Below are 20,862 nucleotides of genomic sequence, written 5' to 3'. Positions count from 1 at the left end.
CGGACTTGGCCTAGTGTGGGTAGGAAGGGGGAAGCGCGTGAGGGGACGGGGGTAACTCCGTCCGTTCCCACTGTGAGGGAGGGGGTAACTGTGTGTTGGTGTAATGGGGCCTCTGCTTCTTAATCTCAGGCTTATCTGTTATATAACCCTGATTGTATTTGTCTTCAAATGGAGAGGGGCCCCCTCCCCTTCCCTTGGAATAAGGGGTGTATTTGTTATTGTGCTGTGGGCTTGAAATTGTTTTGATTATATTACATCTAACTTTTATTGCTGTCCTTATCACAATTACATAACAGATTTGTTGACCAACTCTGTTCTATTTTTAGCTGTTATCACAATAAACAGTAATCCAAGCCTGTTCTATTCTTAGATTTATCACAACACAACAATTTGTTTGCCAAGCTTTGCTCATAAATCTATTGTTTGGTCATCACATTAGGGTGGTAATCCCTGCAAATGTGATATAATATCTGTCTTCTAGATGGGTGGCTGCGTTGTAGCTTCTCAGGATACTCGGGGTTGACGTAGTTTTTCTCTGTTCTGGTGCACTACACCCGTATGTTAGCTCGCAGCTTGCAGCTATGTGGCATGTTTCAGCCTATCGGTCTTGCAGTAAAGTTGGCCTATTTTCAGCCGTCTACACGTATTTGGCTTGTTTCAGCCGGTCCGCAGGCCTGTTTCAGCCCTTTTGGCGCTCAATTCTCCGTTAGATATCAGCGCTGCTCGCGGTTATTCGTCAGATTTCGCTGTTTTGCTTCCACAACTGCCGGATGCAGAGTTAAACTTTGCTGTCCAGGGTGGGTAATTCAGGTTGCTTGCGTCAGTTTTGCCAGATTCACTGCTGGGAGTACCTTAGCCTCAGATGCGCGTCTGCTCTACACTTGTGGTTCGCCGTAATCTCACACAGCTGTCACCAAAGTTGTGGTATCCGCCGAGGATCAATGGCAGACACCGGAGTTCAATTAGATTACGGCAGTGTGACAGACGTGGACACCTTACTATAGAGAAGCTACGCTTCTCTAGCTTTCACTAGATAATGATCAACATCTACTTTTAGTTGTCACTTTATTGAAGGCTTAAGATATACTGGAGTTATATACAACAAACAATAATTACATGGATAGGAATAAATAATCATAACATAAAAGCATAAATAATATATGTACAATGGTCAGTTTGGGCAATAATGATTCCCCCATCCCTGGAAAGGGTGGGGGAGAATTAAGAATACAGTTAGCCATAATAAACATGACAGATTCAAATCATTAATTCTAAGCGTAGGGAGGGGGTCACTAGACCCCTTCCCCAGGACTCGGGGGAGGGCCATTGACCCTCCACCGAACCCCAGATCAGGGGTGCCATAGACATGGCTCACGGTTGCCGAATACCACAATCGCATAACCATGACAAAAAAGGCAAAGATTATCTATTTAAGATTTTGAACAAGTTTGCCTTTATAAAGTTCTTCATAAAACCACTCCTGAAGTGAGTTGATTCGTAGCCATTTTTATCAGTTGCTTTGCTAAAGTCACGGAAATTCAGCCTGAAATAAATCATATATAGAGAGGTTTAATGACAGACTTTATAAAAAGCAAAGTTGTTCGAAATTTTAAAAAAATAATCTTTGCTTTTCTTGTCATGATTATGCGGTAACTCCTAGTGGATGAAAATTGAACTTGAAATTTTTAAATCTAATTTTCTCAAAAACGGCTGCATTTTAGATTTTATTGAAAAGTGAAATGAAGTTACCTAACCTAGGGTAATGAAATGCACTATGTCACAATTTAGGTTCTAACACTTAAGTCAAAGCACCTTCATACGCACTGTGCATTATTTTGTTGACGTTTTTTTGTTATTTTACAAAGGGTGTGTTATTTGTCAGGAGTCTTAAGGGATAAGGCAATGGACGATAAACTGATGTACACCCCCAATTATGATATTAAAAATACTCATTTTGTAGATTAGAATTATTGATGGTAAAGTTAGGACACTGGTAAATTATAATCAACAAAGTATCCAATAGTTTTAAGCCTACAAATTAAAGAACGGGCTTTAAGAATTAAAAGTAAATTTATTGTTCAATGTCCCCTCCCTCTCTGATTATTTCAAAAAAATTTTCGTAACCTTTTTTTGTCTCAAAAACTGTTTTGTTTGTTCTGAAATATTGAGGATTTTTATGGTTAACGCTGTAAATTTCCAAATGTATGTAAAATAGCATGAAAGCTCATTACGCAGGTTGTGTTATGGTGAATTCGTGTCACTGAAGTAAACTGTAAATGTCATTATTTGTTTTGTTTCATAAAAATCTTGCGATAATTTTAAAGATAGCGCTGATGCCGTAAATGTAAATGTGCTTTTGCCATTTTTTCTTTCTTGAATTTGATGCTAATAACCTAAAATCTGAAATATATTTGATATCTTGGATTTGCTTTGTATGTTTAAAAAATGAAAAAATCTAATCAAATAAAATGGAAGTACTTCTTCCATAAAATGCCACGAATCAAACTAGATGCTTTAGTTATATACTGTAGTATGAATGATGTATGAAATATTATGGAAGATATTCCTAAACTCTCCAGTAGTAATGTATTCCTTTCCATTTTACCCTTAAAAGCACAATATAGCCTAACGGCAGCTTGTTAAATAATATAATTATGGGTTGTTCTGTTTGTGTAAGAATAACTACCAATTTAGAATCCCATATAAGGTAGGGTTCAAGTCGAGGGTACAATTTTTGGGGTAGGATCCTTGTTTTCGATCTTAGACTTACAACATAAGACCCCTGACGAGCAGAGAGCTTTCCTTGGAAGATATTCCAAAAACTTTTATCTGACGTTTCCGTCAGCTTTATTTTAATGGTGGTTTTTCTTTGTTAATAACATTATCTGCATGCTATTTAAATGTACAAAAAAAAACTCAGCGATGTCTTACTTTTGATTCGCTATGGGAGTTGAAATAAGGGGTCCGTTATTGACAAAATAATGGATTCTGCTACAATTCCAAAATTGCATCTTTAATTTAAATGAACATGAGTATAATGACAGAGAGAGATGAACAAAGCAAAGATTTCTTTGTTAAGATTATTTAAGACAACTATTAGTATTTCAACGTCATCATAATTTATTACAGTCACGGACATGGACAAATTATAGTCATTCATTCCATCGTATTATAGACAGTTTTCCGCGGATATTAAAATATAAGTTATAAGATTAAATCCAGTTTTGTTAGACCCAAGGGTGTATTATGTTTTTTTTTTATTTTTTTATTCGTTTAAAATTTCTTTAATTCGATGAAATACATGATTTTTCAGTATGACTGACAACCGGTTCTAATCCAGTGGATTTTAATCGATTTAGAAGCCATTCTGAAAAATGTTTTAATCTTGTGTAAAATGTCTAATATTTGACTTAGGAAATATTAGCTCAACCAAATTTTACAAGAAAGAAATAGCAAGAGGTAAATTGCTTTCTAAAGCCAATTATCGAAGAATTTATTTTTATCATATGCTATTTGATTACATTGGTAATTTTGAACAATTTAATATAAAAAAAACATCACTTTTATTCATTTTAAAACGGCTTAAAGGTTCAAATATACTATTATTTTTAATATCTACCTCTTTCCCTTAATTGTTACATAGCATAAAAAAGTAAAGTGTATGGGAATTTCAAATTAAAATAATAATTCTTTCCTTTTGTCTTTTTAATGCAATTTAAACGTTTTAAATTGTCAAAGTAAAACTTAATTTGGTCAAATGTCTTATCTCGCAATTAGTATGCCACACCTCCTCCCTAAAGTCTGTAAGACCTGTAGAAAAGTTAAATCTTAGCCGTTTTCCTAAATATTTTTTTTTTAGATAAGGTTAGTGTCTTTCGCTACCATTAATAAGTTTTGTAAAATTGCTGTTTCCATAAGATGATATTAATATAAATTAGCTTTAATGGTTCCTTTTTTAGTCCAGGTATCTCTTTATTGAAGTAGATTTAGACCTTTTTTGTTTTAAGAAACAAAAATTAGAAACTTTTTAAAGATGTTTTTTATATACATATGTTCATAAATGTATTTTGTAACAAGGATGACAAAATCCATAAAAGCGAAGCTCTGAAATGGAAGGGCAAACGAACATTAACACTTGTAGATTGTCAGAACTGAATTAGCAGAATATTAATGCATCAGTACAAACAATATTTAAAGAAAATTTGTTGCAAAACTGCACAAAAAGATGATACCGTTTAAGGACATACTTACATTTTTTGGGACTTGTTTATAGAGATGCTTCGCTTATAACATTGTACCTTGTTGTAATAGGAATCAGTTTTCAAAAAATCAGCAGAATCGGATAATTTTAACATACAAAAATTTGTTGTCATAAAAGTTAAAAATCCGACATGTTTAAAATGGACGTACGGACATTCTGGTATTGTTTATAGAGTTGCTACGCTTTCTTAATTGTACCTAACTACTATAGGAATCATCATGCAAAGTTTGGAATCGATAGGACAATTCTAACCTGTTTTAATTAACGAAAAGAGCTAACTCTCTGTGACGGACGGACGGACCGACCCTAATTATAGAAAAGCTTCGCTTTAAAAAAAAAGAAATATTGGACAAATGTGAAGCTATTATATATCAATAATTCATTTCCCTTTCTTTAAAATATATATTCATTTTTTTATACAAATATACAGTAACTATAGTGGCTGTGCCCATAGTCTCTAGGAACAATTTAGATTTAATGAAGGGGGTGGGGTGACCTTGCCAGGACCTATATTATATATATATCCATCGTATTATAGACAGCTTCCCGCGGTTACGTAAATGAAAAAATATAAGAATAATATCAGTTTTGTTAAACTGCAGAGGGGCCGAGGGGTTGAAAAATCCTCCTTAAAATTGAGAACTCTATCGATTAAGTCGTTTGAATGTTCACATAGTACAGAAATAAACTTACTACTTCGTATTATGGATACGACCATCTATTAATGTCAACAAAACCAATAACATCTAATGACACAAAGAATTTAAAATTTATCAAAATTTGCTTTTTTAATTTATAAACTTTTCTTTTATTGTCTTGTAACTTCTGAAAACTCATTTTTTTGCTCTTTAAAACAGAAAACATATTTATCGCAAGAAAGTATTTATTGTAATAAAAACGTTATTCTTAAAGAATACAGTTTTATTTTATTTTTTGTACAATATTATGAGCATTTCGTGCTTTTTTACTATCCTTATACTAAAGTAACAGGATGTCTGTGTGTCTGTGTGTCTGTCTGTGTGTACCGAAGGATCTCGCTAACCGCTGAACCGATCGGGTTCTCCTTAACAGGGTAGCTTCTCATAAGTCCCGGGAAGGTTTATAACTATTTTGGGGGAGGGTACCACCACCCTCCCAAGAGAAATGACAAAAAATCGAAATTTTAAAAAATTTAGGGGAGACTTCAACGTCAAATAAAGAGGTATCGTCATAAAAATTAACTTTAACAAACAAAAACATTTAAAGTGCCACTAGAGGCCTCTAGGGGCGTAGCCGCTAGTTAAAAGATAAAGTAAATTGTTCAGTGTGATGTGACCTTCTTTGTTTATTTCTATAAAAACTATGAATAGCAGCTTTTTCATTTTCTAGATCATGAAAATGAATAATTTGAAAACCAAGGCTTTCTTTGTTCCATCTGTATGTTACTAGTTAGATACTCAAATGGATGCTTGCGCATTAGGAGTGGCAATGCACGGTTTTTAGATTCATTAGCTCTTTTTTATCGATTAAATATAAATGTGTAAGTATAAATATGTATATAATCCAGATAACTACAGGATCCAGTATTGGTGACCATTTTCGTCTGCTAGCGTATTGCTTTCTGGTATTTTGTAGCGACTTGGCTATCTTTCCAACGCTATTTGCTGATATTGAAAGATCAAATTGGAAGTCGGCACAGGGTCCACGAGATGGGGACATATAGTTATTTAACCCCTTCCCCATCTATTGTTTTACTTTAATGGTTAACGAATGATCAGGTGCTTTGTTTGTTTATCAATGAAATAATGAAAAATTAATATAGGTATTTTCTTTTGCCTAACCCTGCGGGGCTACTCTGTACCCAATATAACCTAACCTAACCTGAACTAAAGTACATTAGATCTCACAATTTTAATCATGTATCTAACCAGCAATAGGTGTGGTTCTGAAACTGATTTTTCATTCAATTACACATGATTATGCATTGTATTTTTCCACAAGTAACAAAGACTAAAAATAATAATAAAATCATCAAATTTTCAATTATTCTCGTCTATTTCGTCATTGTGTTCATTTGGATTTTCAATACAAAGAATTTATGGCCTAAATTTTTACAAAAATAATCAAACTCACACGTAAACAATTTTGAATTCTGAAAAAAATAGGATGTAAATTTTTCGCAAAGTATCTTATGCTTTATTTATAATTTTGTACCTAATCTTTCATGGGATCAGAGTTTCAAAAATCAAGCTTAAAATTACATTATTCTAGAGTTATTATAATCATAACTTTGAATTACAGGACTGATTTACCTTGGCTAAATAAACTTTACCTTAGCTAAATGTAGAGAAGCTTTGCTCTAAATAAATTGTTTTTAAGATAATGTTTCTCTTAAGAAAGACCTAATTTAATTCTAATTGTTAGATTTAAATTGAAATTGGACTTATTTTCAAATCTAAAACATTTTACCCTTGAATTGAAAAGAAATAATCAATAAACTTTTTTAAAATAATTCCTAAGTATATGGAGATACAGGAATGAAAAAAATACTTCGCAGTATGGCTTCTAAACTTATCAGCAATTGGAGGATTATAACCGGTTCTAAGCCATACCGAAAAAAATATATACAGCATCGTATTTCAGACAATTTTCCACGAATATTAAAATAGAAATCATAATTTGGTTATCTTAGGCCTTTGGGTTTTACAATACTGGATTTAATCTTATAATTTTTCATATTAATTCCCACCTATAGCTGTCTAAAATAAGATATGATAAATAACTTTTCCAGAGATGTTAGAACAAATAAAGTTGTAGAAAAGCTTTGCTGCTGTCTAGATAAATTGTAATATATTAAAAGAAAATTGTAATTATTTTACTACAGGAAGTTAATGTTATTACTTCCTTGGCTGAGAGAGATGATAAAGTTGTTTCATTTAATTATGATATTAACAATGTATGAAGTAACAAAGATAAAGTAAAACAAGGCCGAAACCGGTCATATTTGCGCAGATATATTTATAATTATATATGATTGATTAGTAATGAAAAACATGTATTGAATATACAGAGAGAATGAGAAAGGGAAGAAGGGGTTATTATTTAGGTGCACCTATATAAGACCGAAGTCTAAACCTCCCTGGAGCTTGTCATGACCACTCTTTGGGCTAACCTAACTTAACTATGAAAAACCTTTACTAGCCTAACTTAACGTATCCTAACATTAATTTATGGCTTTTGTGAAATATTTGCTAATCTATTTTCACTCTTCTAACCTTTTTTTCAACCCCCTTGGTTTTTTCTATTATATTCTACAACTAGTGACTGCGCCCCTGGCACCTAGGAACTTTTTATTTGAAAGGTAAGAATAAAACTAAAACTATCCTGGGACATATGTAAAGCTTCTTTAAAATGGAAAACGGTTTAGTAGTTATCAAAATCTTTAGCTAGAGACAAAAAAAAACCTTATTGCTTTATTTCAAAGGATTTCATTAAGTCTCTTAACCTTTCTTAAAACTATAACCAACTTTGTACAAAAAGTATATGCATGATAAAAGATGAAAATTAATGGGATCACTTTGCGCTATTATATATATACACGGCACAAGTAAACGGTACATGGTACTCTTGTTATAAATTATATTTATCTTTAAATAAAGTGGGGTTGTTGATAGTTTTGCATAACAGTGTGGGTAATAAGTGTATCATAGTTTACTTATTATTGGTTTTTATTCTCTTGTACTGATTTTTGTCATTGAAAACTAAGAATGAAATGAATGTTGTGGAGGGGGTGTTATTTACCCCCTGCCTCCTCTTGAAGCTTAGGACAAAAAATAAAACTTCTAATACTAGGTATAAGTATCCTTTCTGGAAAGCAGAAAGCTGGTCATAAAAATATAATGAAAACAAAGACTAAGTCAAAAAGTTAAAATAATCTCGCTTAAGTTAACTATGTTATCCACAATCACATACTCCACACTGCAACAGGTTAATGTTTTGTTAACATTACATATAGATATGATGTCTGTGCATGCGATGCATTATCAACAGACAAAAAGCATAATTGTTTTTGGGTGGGAAAATATTTGCATCAACAAAGCAGTTAACTATTCTCATATTTTTTTAAAATCTTTGTAAGCAAAAATAATTTAAATCTTCTTTGAAGGTCTGCTAGTCTTAAGCATTGACTCTCAGTTGGTAAGGACAAAAATTTTTGGTGCTATAGAAAACTTCTTTTGTGTTTAGTGGGTTGTAGCCTTCTTTCTTTTTTCAGCTGGTGTTTGTTGTGTTTTGATCGAGTTAATATGTTTTTATTGAACAAAAATATTAACTAACAATGTACGTATATGAACAAACGTATATGGTAGATACAGGTTTCAAGTAGAAATCCTTATTGTTGTACATAACGTCCATGAAAATATCAGCTTATATAACATCATATAGGGATAACATTTTAGACCCTTTTTTTTTTTATAAAATTTGAAAATATTTATATAGTTTATTAATGTAATTTGTATTTATTTGCTTAATTTTCAGGTATGGATTCTACTACGACTCTAGCATGCCTACCAGCACGATGTCCTGGCCCTACACCCTCGAGTACAGGATGCCCCACGCCTGCAGTGTTAAACCTTGCCCTAGGGAGTCATAATTTTAGATCAATACACGGCAGTCAGAGGGCTTGGAAATCAACCTAACTATGTAATAAGAGTATTTTAAAAATGTTTAAATCGATTTTTAAAAGTTTTGGCGTCACTTTGTTGTGAGTATATCATTGAATTCACATTTTAAAAAGGTTTTATAAACTCCTATTTTTCAATATTGAGATTTTTAAAATTCATAAAATTCTTGAAATATCACGTCATTCAAACATATTATACTAGGCGTGTGATTTATTAATTTCATCCAATATTCAATATTTGAATAAATTTTAAATTTTAAGTTTGGTGTCCAATTTTTTTGTTCTTCTCTTTATAACTTTTGTAATACATCCGCTCCACTAATATTATTTCAATTAAAAATCAGCAATTTCAGATTTTTTTCTGTCTATACATATGACGTAACTGCGTTATTATATTAAGCCAACCTTTGTTTTTGGATCCTTTTTAAATTTTTACGTTTATTTCAAAAATGCGCAATCGAATTCGTATAAATATAAAATATGACTTGATTGGTAAAGTGAGTCTCACCCTGGTATGTGGGAAGTTCCCATGAAGACCCTTCAAGATGTTAGGTAACCTTTTTTTTGCTTGTTTAATTATATACTAGCGGCTTCGCCCCCTAGAGGTCTCTATGGGCATTGTAGGAAGGAAGTGGGGAAGTCGAGCCCCCTCCTCTAACATTTTCAATTTTTTTTTTATTTCTTACGGGGTTAATTTTTCTAGGTGCGATTTTTCTTGTCAGGGTGTCCTTACCCTCCTTCAAAATACTTTCCATGATCTAAGAAAAGCTATATCGAAAAGGAGAACCATATCGGTTCTGAGGTTAGTGAGATCCTTCAGTACACACAAGCTGACTCGGAGACATCATGTTACTTAAATATAATGAAATTCAATATTGTATTAATATTTTCAGAACATGATCTTAATTTTTATAAGTATGTATAATTGATACAATGCACTCATAAAGTAGAAATCACTTCAAAATAATTCCATTCAACCTCTTAAAAAGATTAAAATTGCAGCTTATCCATAATATATGAGCGTCTTCACTTAAATATATTAAGAAGATTATGTTTTATTTAGTGAGGTTTTGTGATTTTACATCAACAGTACTGATAATTCTATAATTAATAGAGTTATTAGAATTGTTAATATCTCTCTCTCTGCTTTAACTGCAATTATTTTTTTAAACCCTTAAAATAAGGTGGGTTCTTAAATAACAAGAAGCGCTGAATCGATCGAATATTATAGCCAGAAAGCTAAATTTCATTGTACAAACTTTTATATATATTTTAGAACAAGGATGACATCCATAAGTAGCTAAGTTATAAAATTATGGATAGACAATAACCAGAAAAAAATGAATTATAGAGCATTGTCATAAAAAAATCAATATTGAACTAAAAAAATCACTAAACAATATAAAGGGGGGGGGGGGGTAATGCAACCATCTCAGATGGACATTTTAAATTATAGATTAGCTTCGGTACTAAAAGTATTCTGCATAAAATCATAGGAGTGTTATTAACATGAAATTTTATCAAATATAATTGGAGATTTTTAATGCGATATTTGAAGATTTTTGGCAAAATTATTTTGGTGATTTTGCTAGTATAGCATCTCTATAACTTGTTGTATACTATTTCAGAGGTGGATCCTGTTCAATGGCTGATGGTTGTTTCTACAAAGAAGACGCAGATTCTATCCAGAAAATTTTCACACAGGTTTTTTATTTTATCAATTTGCATCTTGTTGTGGAGAAAGAGGTTGGGTAATTCTCTCTGATCATTTCAAGTGATGAATATTGAAAACACCTTACCCCCCCCCCCCCGGCAATTTTTTTTGGATCACGGAAAGAAAACGAAGTAGCGGGTTTCGTCATATTTTCATAGTAACTTTTGTTAGGTTAGGTTAGCTAAATGTTAATGATAGCACCGCATGGTTAGAGCCTTCTGTAGGTGCTAGAAACAGGAGGAAAAAAATACTGTTAAAATACGACGAAACCCTCTAGATTTATCTTTCCATGATCCAATTTTTTTATGTGGTTAAAAAATCTTTTTGGCTCAAAACCCTATGAAAATCGTCCTTTGGTGTATTTCCCCCTGAGAATTATTTCATGTTTAAATATTCCATTGTGTATGACGTATCTACATTTTTACCTATCCCTCCTACTTCTGAACGCTTTCAAATTTCATTTTCATAGAGAACTTTAAGTAGTTAATGTTGTTTTTTAGTTTAACATATAATATGCTGCTTCGAACAATTTTTTGAGACTATTTTACTTTTCTGTTTTTCCGCCCTTTAATTATTGTAGACTGAAATATGACATAACTAACTGCTACTCTCCTAGCTTCTAGGGGCTATTCAAAGGGACAGAGAGAGTAAAAAAATAGCTTAAAACCTTCCCTTGACTTAAATCTAAAAATCAAATAGCTTAAAACCATCACAGAACCTATGTGAAACTTATTTTATATAGAAAACCCAATCTGTTCAGCAGATATTGAGATCTTAAGCTTCAGACAAAAAACCCTACAACTTTATATAATAGGACTAGCGGATACGATAACCTATAGGATTCTACTGACACTTGAGGAGGGGAGAGTTAAATTACATAACCCAATTTTTTTTAGATTTAAAGAAAAAGTAGAATTTTTCTGGGTTGGTTTAACCTTTTTCTAGGGGCGATTTCTCTTCGGAGGGTGGTGGTACCCTCCCCAGAAATAGTTATAAACCTTCCAAGGACCTATGAGAAGCTACCTTGTAAAGGAGAACCACATCGGTTCAATGGTTAGTGATCCTTCGGTACAAACACAGAAACAGTTAGACATCCTGTTACTTTGTTATATGAATAGTTAATAAATTGAAAATGGAAGATGTAAAATTAATCTCATTAATTTTTATTTTTTAGAATTTCCTTGAGCATTATACCAAAACCAAAGCTCCCTTCCCTCTCTTCTTCCACGCTGCTTGGTTCTTCAACAGAGCTCATAGAAAAGAAGGTTTGTCATTTTTTTTTTCATTTCCATTAATGAATATAGAATATACTTGGATATTATACCAGGGGAAAAATTGTCAAGTTTACATGGACATCATTTGTTGGCCAGTTCTTTCATTTCGTAGGAGGGGCGGGGATTGGGGTAAAATGGGTGGATGGAGGGATCATTATTATTATTATCAAGCTACAAGTTTCATTTTATTAGAGGGAATCTAGTGTAAGATCTAAGTAAGAATAAATCCATTCTTTCGTTGGACTTTGTTGTCTTTGTCATACGTGCTTGTTAACCAGAATTTTTTAAATAGAGCTTAGCATGTTATCCACCGATTTGTTACTTATTTTTTCAAGAAGGCATAATTTAAGTTCCAGACAAACAATCTTTTAAGTATTGACCTTTTTACTCAAGACCGAATTGTGCGTATCTATGGGCCAAGGCAACTCATAAACTTTATAAGACTTTCAGATATTCCTTGGTTTGGGTAGAGACTGGAACCCATCAAGATTTTAAGGAAGTCATGCTTTTCTTCTCTTTTTAATAATCATATATTTGTCCTATGATTAATGTTCAGATCTTTAGGTTTCGGATGGCTTTCTAATCCTTTTAAATATTTAGGATTTTTGAAGTTTGTTGATTCCATTTTGGCCCTTCCTGATGTTTACTTTGTCACCTCACAAGAGCTGATAGCCTGGACTAGATTTCCAGAGCCTTTACCTCAGGTAGATAGATAGATAGCATTGATAGCCTGGACTAGATTTCCAGAGCCTTTACCTCAGGTAGATAGATAGATAGATAGTATTGATAGCCTGGACCATCTCCAGAGCCTTTACCTCAGGTAGATAGATAGATATATAGTATTGATAGCCTGGACTAGATTTCCAGAGCCTTTACCTCAGGTAGATAGATAGATAGCATTGATAGCCTGGACTAGATTTCCAGAGCCTTTACCTCAGGTAGATAGATAGATAGTATTGATAGCCTGGACCATCTCCAGAGCCTTTACCTCAGGTAGATAGATAGATATATAGTATTGATAGCCTGGACTAGATTTCCAGAGCCTTACCTCAGATAGATAGATACATAGCATTGATAGCCTGGACCATATTTCCAGAGCCTTTACCTCAGGTAGATAGATTGCTCAGTAATAATATGTTATGTGTAATTGCAAGATTTACTTTTTGATGAAAAACAAAGTTAGTCTCAAATGATTCCAAAATGTGAAATTTGTCAAATTAAAAACTTACTAAGGTATTTGAACTAAAATGCAATGTTATTTAGGTGCACACATCACCAATCTTCCATTGTAATTTCCCTGACAGACCACAGAGGTGTGGTAGGAAAAAGACAAGGTAAGCCAGTTTGATGGATCTCACATCTATCTTGAAATGGATTTTTAAAATGTTGCGAGACAAACTAGAACCAACAAAGTGTAAAAATTGGCATAGTTTAACAAATTTTGAAAATTTTTAACATGTTTTTGTTTGAAATTTTTTAATCAAATTTACACCCACCTGGAGTCAAACATGAACAACATCATATCAAATGCTGAATTAGGCAAAGCATTTAATAACAATATAGATACTTAAACTCCATCTTGCATGGAAATGACCTGGCTTTGAAAAAAATTTCCATTAAAAGAGGGAGGTCATTTTCTAGTAAATCCCGTAAAGGTGTGTGTTATAAGGCCTAAAAATAGTAGTAGAACGATAAGGTGCTCTATATATTTGTATTTCCTATTGAATAGAACAATAGGGAAGAAATTTTTTTTTTTTTTTTGATAACCGTACCTGGAATATCTTGAAATTTCTATCAAACGCTTTGTTTGGCTCAAACTGACACAAATAAAAAAAATATAATTATAATAAATCAACCTGTAAAGAATGACTTCTTCCTTTGTTTAATGGTATAGATTGTTCTTAACCTTTACCTAGTACCTATAGAAAACATTATTATTATAATTATATTTTTTTTTAATTTTTGTCAGTTTGAGCCAAACAAAGCGTTTGATAAAAATTTCGTATTTTTTAAAGATATTCCAGGTACGGTTATCAAAAAAAAAAAAAAATTTCCCTATTGTTCTATTCAATAGGGAATACAAATATATAGAGCACCTTATCGTTCTACTACTATTTTTAGGCCTTATAACACACACCTTTACGGGATTTACTAGAAAATGACCTCTCTCTTTATGTCAGGGTTCGGAAGCCGCGCCTCAGCCGCGCATAAGCCTCAGTTTTAAACCTGCTTGTGAGCAGAAAAATAAATTTCAAAAAGAAGGATTGTCTGCCAAAGAGCAGTTTTATACAACCATCTAAATTTTATAGTGATAAAATGACGATTTCAATAAGGCTTACACGCGGCTTACGCGCGGCTTCCGATCCCTGCTTTATGTCTTTTTGATTGCAAGAAAACTTTCTTGTTTGCTTGTAAAAAAGTATTTAATGGCACTATCTTTTTCACAATATCCCCTATTTTTTGGTCTATTTAACTCCCCCCCCCTCCCCCTTTTTTATTTTATTTAATACTTATATTTGCGATTACTTTTATTTAATGAAATCTTCCAATTTTTAACATTTACAAAACGGCCTGCTGTATTGCATCAAGATCCATGACAGATCTATATAGGAAATAAATGTCTATAAACGAGCTCAAGTTTTCCAAAGGTCAGATGTTAAAAACTCATACTGGTTCAATAATCAATAATAAACTCTCAATGACCAGAATGATAAGACCCATTATTTTACTCTATGGAGAAAAAATATAATTTTTTATTCCATGTTGCTATTCAAATTATATTGAAGTATTAAATTTCTATTCATAAAATAGAAAATTTAAGTTTATAATATAGTAAATCAAGGAAAACTAAGTTTTAATGTAATATGATACTAGCGACGCGCCCGAATGTGTTCAGATATTAAACTAAAATTTAACATTTAGCTAAATAGTTTAACCCTTTCAGGACGATAATTTTAATCAAAAAACATTAGGATCCTAAAATATTTTAAAGAAAGAGAAACAAAATTATAAATACGGTTTTAAATAAAAATAATGAAATTAAAATAAAGACGGAAGAAAAGGGAAGTGAGAGAGAGGGATATTAAATCTTTAAAAAATGATGAATAAACGAAACTATAAAAGTCGTAGTAATCTTTATGAGTAACTTGATTTGTAGTACGGTTCGGAGAGAGAGAGATTGAGGGATAGGTCAATAGAAGAAATAAGATTAATAGTCGGGGATAGGTAATGGAAGAAATAAGATTAATAGTCGGGGATAGGTCAATGGAAGAAAAATGATTAATAGTCGGGGATAGGTCAATGGAAGAAAAATGATTAATAGTCGGGGATAGGTCAATGGAAGAAAAATGATTAATAGTCGGGGATAGGTCAGTGAAAGAAAAAAGTAAATATTCGGGGATAGGTCAATGGAAGAAAAATGATTAATAGTCGGGCATAGGTCAATGGAAGAAAAAAGTAAATATTCGGGGATAGGTCAATGGAAGAAAAATGATTAATAGTCGGGGATAGGTCAATGGAAGAAAAATGATTAATAGTCGGGGATAGGTCAATGGAAGAAAAATGATTAATAGTCGGGGATAGGTCAATGGAAGAAAAAAGTAAATATTCGGGGATAGGTCAATGGAAGAAAAATTATTAATAGTCGGGGATAGGTCAATGGAAGAAAAATTATTAATAGTCGGGGATAGGTCAATGGAAGAAAAATTATTAATAGTCGGGGATAGGTCAATGGAAGAAAAAAAGTTAATATTCAGGGATAGTTCAATGAAAGAAAAAAGGTTAATAGTTGGGGATAGGTCAATAGAAGAAAAGAAAATTAATAGTCGGGGATAGGTTAATGGAAGAAAAAAGTTTAATAGTTGGGGATAGGTCAATGGAAGAAAAAAAGGTTAATATACAAAGGATAGCTCAATGGAAGAAAAAAAGGTTAATAGTCGGGGATAGGTCAATGGAAGAAAAAAAGGTTTATAGTCGGGGATAGGTCAATGGAAAAAAAAGGTTAATAATCGGGGATAGGTCAATGGAAGAAAAAAGGTTAATAGTCGGGGATAGGTCAATGGAAGAATAGGGTTAATATTCAGAAGTGAGATAACGTAGAATATAATTTTTTAGGTGGTGCCTGCACCACCGATTCACTTGTGTTTTTATAAAGGCAAACTTATGAAAGTATTTTTTTTTCATTTGTAGGATGGCCGTAAATGAAAAAGGCCATTGAAAATAGAAAATAAATATTTTACATCACAATAGTCTACTTATTATTAACTTATTTAATCAATCAACAGGTGTATAATTAGGAACAACAGAAGTTTTGGGAAACTTGGCTATTTTCATATAAACTCTCAAAGGTTAAACTTAAAATATTTCATTATTTGGTCGATGAAAAGATTTTAACTTTGCAAGCTCGATTAAATTCTAACAATAAAATTGAGAAATTTTAAGTTAATAAATTTTTCTCAACAATTAATTTGAGGGGGAATTATTTTAATTAAAAGTTCTTGGTTCACTGTAAAATGTTTTTTGAACACAAAAGGATTATTAAATTATACCTTTTAATTACATTTTCTTTTAAACAAATGTAAAACTTTTCAAAGTAATGTTGCCAAAAAAAATCAAATGATTCTCTAATGGCCAAATTATTTTGGTATCTTCAAAAAATAGGCTTTTGTTTATATGAAGGTTTGTAAAAAAAAATGTAGATCAACAAATTGGATGATTGTTACTTAATGAGAAGCTACACTTCAAAAAGGATCTAATCTATAATCGTGTCCTATATCCTTCATACATATTATTTTAAGACAAAATTCGAAAAAAAATATTAGATATTCTTATTTCCAGTTTGGATACAAGAATTTTATCTATTTTTAATTTATCTCCAAGGCTTAGTGTTTCAAATAGAATTTAGAAACATGCATGTATTATCAAAACTAACCATCATGTTTAAAATAGAAAGGACAATTCTATCAGTATTTTTGTTTCAGATGTCAGTTGTCCCACAAGGGAGACAAGCGTCAGTTCGCCACTTGCCAGCAGAGCTGTCCCAACAGCTATCCTTGGGTTAATAATCTCAATGGAGAATAAAAACCAAACCAGGCAATTAATATGTTTATCTATATAAGTTAGTGTTCACTAGAGGACCCTAGTGGCACTAAAAATGAAGGGGTGAGGGAAGTTAGTCGACGCTCCACTTTCAATTCAATTTAGATCCAACAGTTAGCGAGATCTTTAGCTACATATAGACTTACACCACGTTACTTTTATATGAGGATTTCGAAGTTCAATCACTTCTTACAAATGTCGCTAATCTCTAGCCTAATACCACACTTAGGGGAGATATGGTTATTTATTTCATCCCTATATTAGCGGATATAAAATCAATGGTCTCCTGGACATGCATAATAGTGCAACAGCGTTAGTTATTCTTTCATACAGACACTAGTTACTTTGTCCCAAAGTCTCTAGTACATAATTCGGACCAGCATTTTCCAAAATCTTTTCAGTTTCAGACTAGAATATACATTTTATAATAGGATCTTATACAACAATGAATAATAGTGAACCAATGCAGAAAAATTGTTTAATAAAATTTTTTTAAAAAAGATCAAGTTTTACCAGGATGCTAAACGATAAATATTTCTATGGAATTTTATTTAGAAGATAAGAATAATGAAATGCTTTAGAATGCAATTTTTTGCCTTTCCCCGGATTAGTGGTTGAAAATGTCAACACTAATTTTTCTTCTGGTTCTATAGTTGTTATTTTTCAATTATACGAAAAATTTAGTATAAAAGCAAATTAAGGAAAATTGAAAACTGATGGATAAAAAGACTCTAAAACCCGCCGTTATTTTCTAGCGGCAACAAAGAAAAAGAAAAATGTCAAGCCATAAAAATATTTGGTGACAAATTAGAAGTTAATTTTTTCTAAACTTAACAAAGTACAAATTTTTAATTTAAGTTCTTCAGTTTGATTTTAAATAGAACAATTTATATAGAAGGGCCATAAGGTTAGAAACTTAGTGCAATTTGATTAATTTTAGTAAATCGACTAATAGTAGCTGGTTTATCATACACTATTTTGTTTCTGAGTCGACCACTCTAAAAGCCATATACCTTCTCAGGACCTACGAGAAGCTACTCTATAAAGGAGAATCCTATCAATGCAGTGGTTAGCGAGATCCTTAGGTACACACACCCAGACAGACGCACACAGATCCTGTTACTTAATTATTAGGCTTATAATTATTCATTGCAAAGAAAACAGACAGAGATAAACATATTAATATGTAAATGTAGCCAGAATACCTGATTACTGCCAGTTTGTGAAACCAGAAAATTCCTACAGAATTCCTGCTGAGCTACTGTGTACTTGCATGTTCTTGTACATTGTAGCTCCCATTTTTAACTGTACCAAGTCAAAGTTACATAGTACACACACAGACTGTACAATTTTAAATATTTTTATGGTAGATAATGTTACAATATGTCTATAACATTTTTTTGATTTGTAGATTTATCGTAATTAAGAGAAACTCTTTTTATTCATTTGAGCTATAGTCAACATTTTAACATAAGGAAATAATAATTCGATCTTTCAAAGTTGAATTCTAAGGTATTTTTTATAGCAATGTTTATTATTAGATAATGTATTTCTGAAATACTCAATGTAACTGATGTTGAACCTGAAAGGCATTCTTATGTATAGTCATTAAAATATTCTATGTTAACTTTAGTAAAACCTCAACAACATTTTTTTCAGTAGTCTTAGAATAATATTTTGTTAGAACTGAATTATTAGGAAAATTTTGAGTGTAATAATTGTATGACAAATTAAAATTTATTTATATTAATTTTATGGGTTTACTACCTTTTTGTGTGCCATGCTCACAAATTCAAAGTTTTTTTTTATAATTTTATTAGTTTTATACAAATAATTTATCTAGTGCAAAGGTTTAGATTATTTTATGTATGATGTGATCTAGAGAAATGTGCCTTTATTGTAAATATAATATTAAACTTAAATAAACTTGTATGTATGAGAATCTTATGTTTTAATCATTCTGAATTTCCTACATAAAGAATAATACCTGCTAATAAAAACAATCATTGCCGCAACAAATGTAAAATCTGTCAGTACATCTAAATTTTTAACCAAATTCCTTTATCCCTGCTTTTTAAATGGCGAAGTTATTTATTATATTATAAACCAAATTTTTATGTTCTCTTAGAGTTTATCTCGCAGCTGGTTATAATAATGATACCACCAGCCAACCTTCTTTACTAAATTCCCTCCCTTCTCGATGAATGAACCGTCTTAATAAACAATGAGGTCCATATAAGAAAACTAAATTGACGACAAATTTTCCCCTGTCTATACAACCATGTATATTATATATTTACTTACGCCAATCTCCCAATAAATACTATTTCCATATCGTTGCCTCCAGGGGCACTTTAGTTGAAGGAGGGAGAATTTTTTTTGAATTGGGATTATTTTAGATTTTACATTTATATCAGCGTCCAAGCTTTTTGACCACTAGATTTTAATCTATAGAAATGGCGAAGGAGAACATGAACGAATGAGCGCAAGTTATATGAAGCACCTTAGTGCATTGATGTTGGTGTGTGTGTAGCTATTAATTCTTAGTGTTCACAATGATTTTGAAGGTGCTTTGACTTTTGTGTCAGACCTAAATTGGGACATAGTGCATTTCATTACCCTAGGTTTAGTAACTTTATTTCACTTTTCAATAAAATCTAAAATGCAGCGGATTTTGAGAAAAATAGATTTGAAAATTTTAAGTTAAATTTTCATCCCCTAGGAGTTATCGCATAATCAAGACAAGAAAAGCAAAGATTTTTTATTTAAAATTTGAACAACTTTGCTTTTATAAAGTATTTCATAAAACCTCTCTATATTTAAGGCTGAATTTCCGTGACCTTAGCAAAGCAACTGATAAAAATGGCCATTAATTAACTCCCTTCAGGAGTGGTTTTATGAAGAACTTTATAAATACAAAGTTTTTCAAAATTTTAAATAAATAATCTTTGCTTTTCTTGTCATGATTATGCGATAACTCCTAGGGGATAAAAATTAAACTTGATATTTCAAATATAATTTTCTCAAAAACCGCTGCATTTTAGATTTTATTGAAAAGTGAAATGAAGTTACCTAACCTAGGGTAATGAAATGCACTATGTCCCAATTTAGGTTCTGACACAAAAGTCAAAGCACCTTCGAAATTATTGTGTGTTTGGACCAAAGTAGTTATGGAGAAGTACGAGACACTTTTATAAAGCTACTAAGGCTATCAAGCTCCACGCTGTCTCAGGGAAGCTACTCTTTATTACATCACTTTCGCTGAGTATGGCAGGTGCACCAAATTAAGGCACCATAATGAATGACCCTCTCCGCAGAGGAGCTTGGGATCAGGGTTGTCCAGTTATCCAAACCACTCAATAATCTCCCTTTTTACACAACCAGGCAACTCAATTTCGCAGTTGACTATATTCCAGCATAGCTTTGGTTTCTGTTATATTGGGCCAAATGATTGAAAAAAGTTTAGGTCTACCATGGATTTGACAAAATATTTTTGAAATTGTTGGTATAATTGTAAACCATCAAACGCTTTAACACAGAGTAAAAAGAGGTGATAAATTGTAATACTGTTAAGAGTTTGATTAATGTACTTTTGAATTTTAAAGCATTTGATGGTGTATTGCTGTTTTTTTTATTTTGCATTTTGAAATTAACAAAACATTTGATGACATTTCTTCAAAAATCGCTTAATATTTCAAAGTTAATAAAATTATTTTACACAGAAATCTAGCTCACTTCTGAAAGTTGCTTAAAATCACTTGCTCTCGTTCGTGCAGGGTACTCTTTGTATACATCATCATTGTCTTATCCCTTAAGTGAAATCACGCTTTTCGTGGTATAATATTCGGGACTAAAA

The 20,862-nt window shown here is 31.9% G+C and overlaps 1 protein-coding gene across 4 annotated transcripts in view; it reads left to right on the top strand.

Annotated features, from left to right (window-relative positions):
• LOC145312040 (chitin deacetylase 8-like) overlaps positions 1-18,948 on the top strand; it is a 43,110-nt gene extending 24,162 nt beyond the window's left edge. For 2 of the 4 annotated variants that reach the window (XM_080151170.1, XM_080151172.1), the window contains exons 7-14: positions 8,777-8,881; positions 9,420-9,473; positions 10,550-10,625; positions 11,810-11,900; positions 12,510-12,613; positions 13,173-13,243; positions 16,889-17,000; positions 18,203-18,948. In XM_080151170.1, the coding sequence (XP_080007296.1) occupies positions 8,777-8,881; positions 9,420-9,473; positions 10,550-10,625; positions 11,810-11,900; positions 12,510-12,613; positions 13,173-13,243; positions 16,889-16,988 (601 nt within the window). In that variant the 3' untranslated portion in view covers positions 16,989-17,000; positions 18,203-18,948. Of the gene's footprint in view, positions 1-8,776; positions 8,882-9,419; positions 9,474-10,549; positions 10,626-11,809; positions 11,901-12,509; positions 12,848-13,172; positions 13,244-16,888; positions 17,001-18,202 lie in introns of all 4 variants that reach the window. The other 2 variants (XR_013876875.1, XM_080151171.1) reach the window with 2 other exon arrangements.
• Positions 18,949-20,862: the final 1,914 nt, after the last annotated feature.

The sequence above is a fragment of the Acartia tonsa genome, chromosome 2 (genome assembly GCF_053477335.1).
Source record: "Acartia tonsa isolate MP-2025a chromosome 2, ASM5347733v1, whole genome shotgun sequence".
Lineage (NCBI taxonomy): Eukaryota > Metazoa > Arthropoda > Copepoda > Calanoida > Acartiidae > Acartia > Acartia tonsa.
The sequence above is the reverse complement of the archived record's forward strand: the minus strand, read 5'-3'. Positions and strand labels throughout refer to the sequence as shown.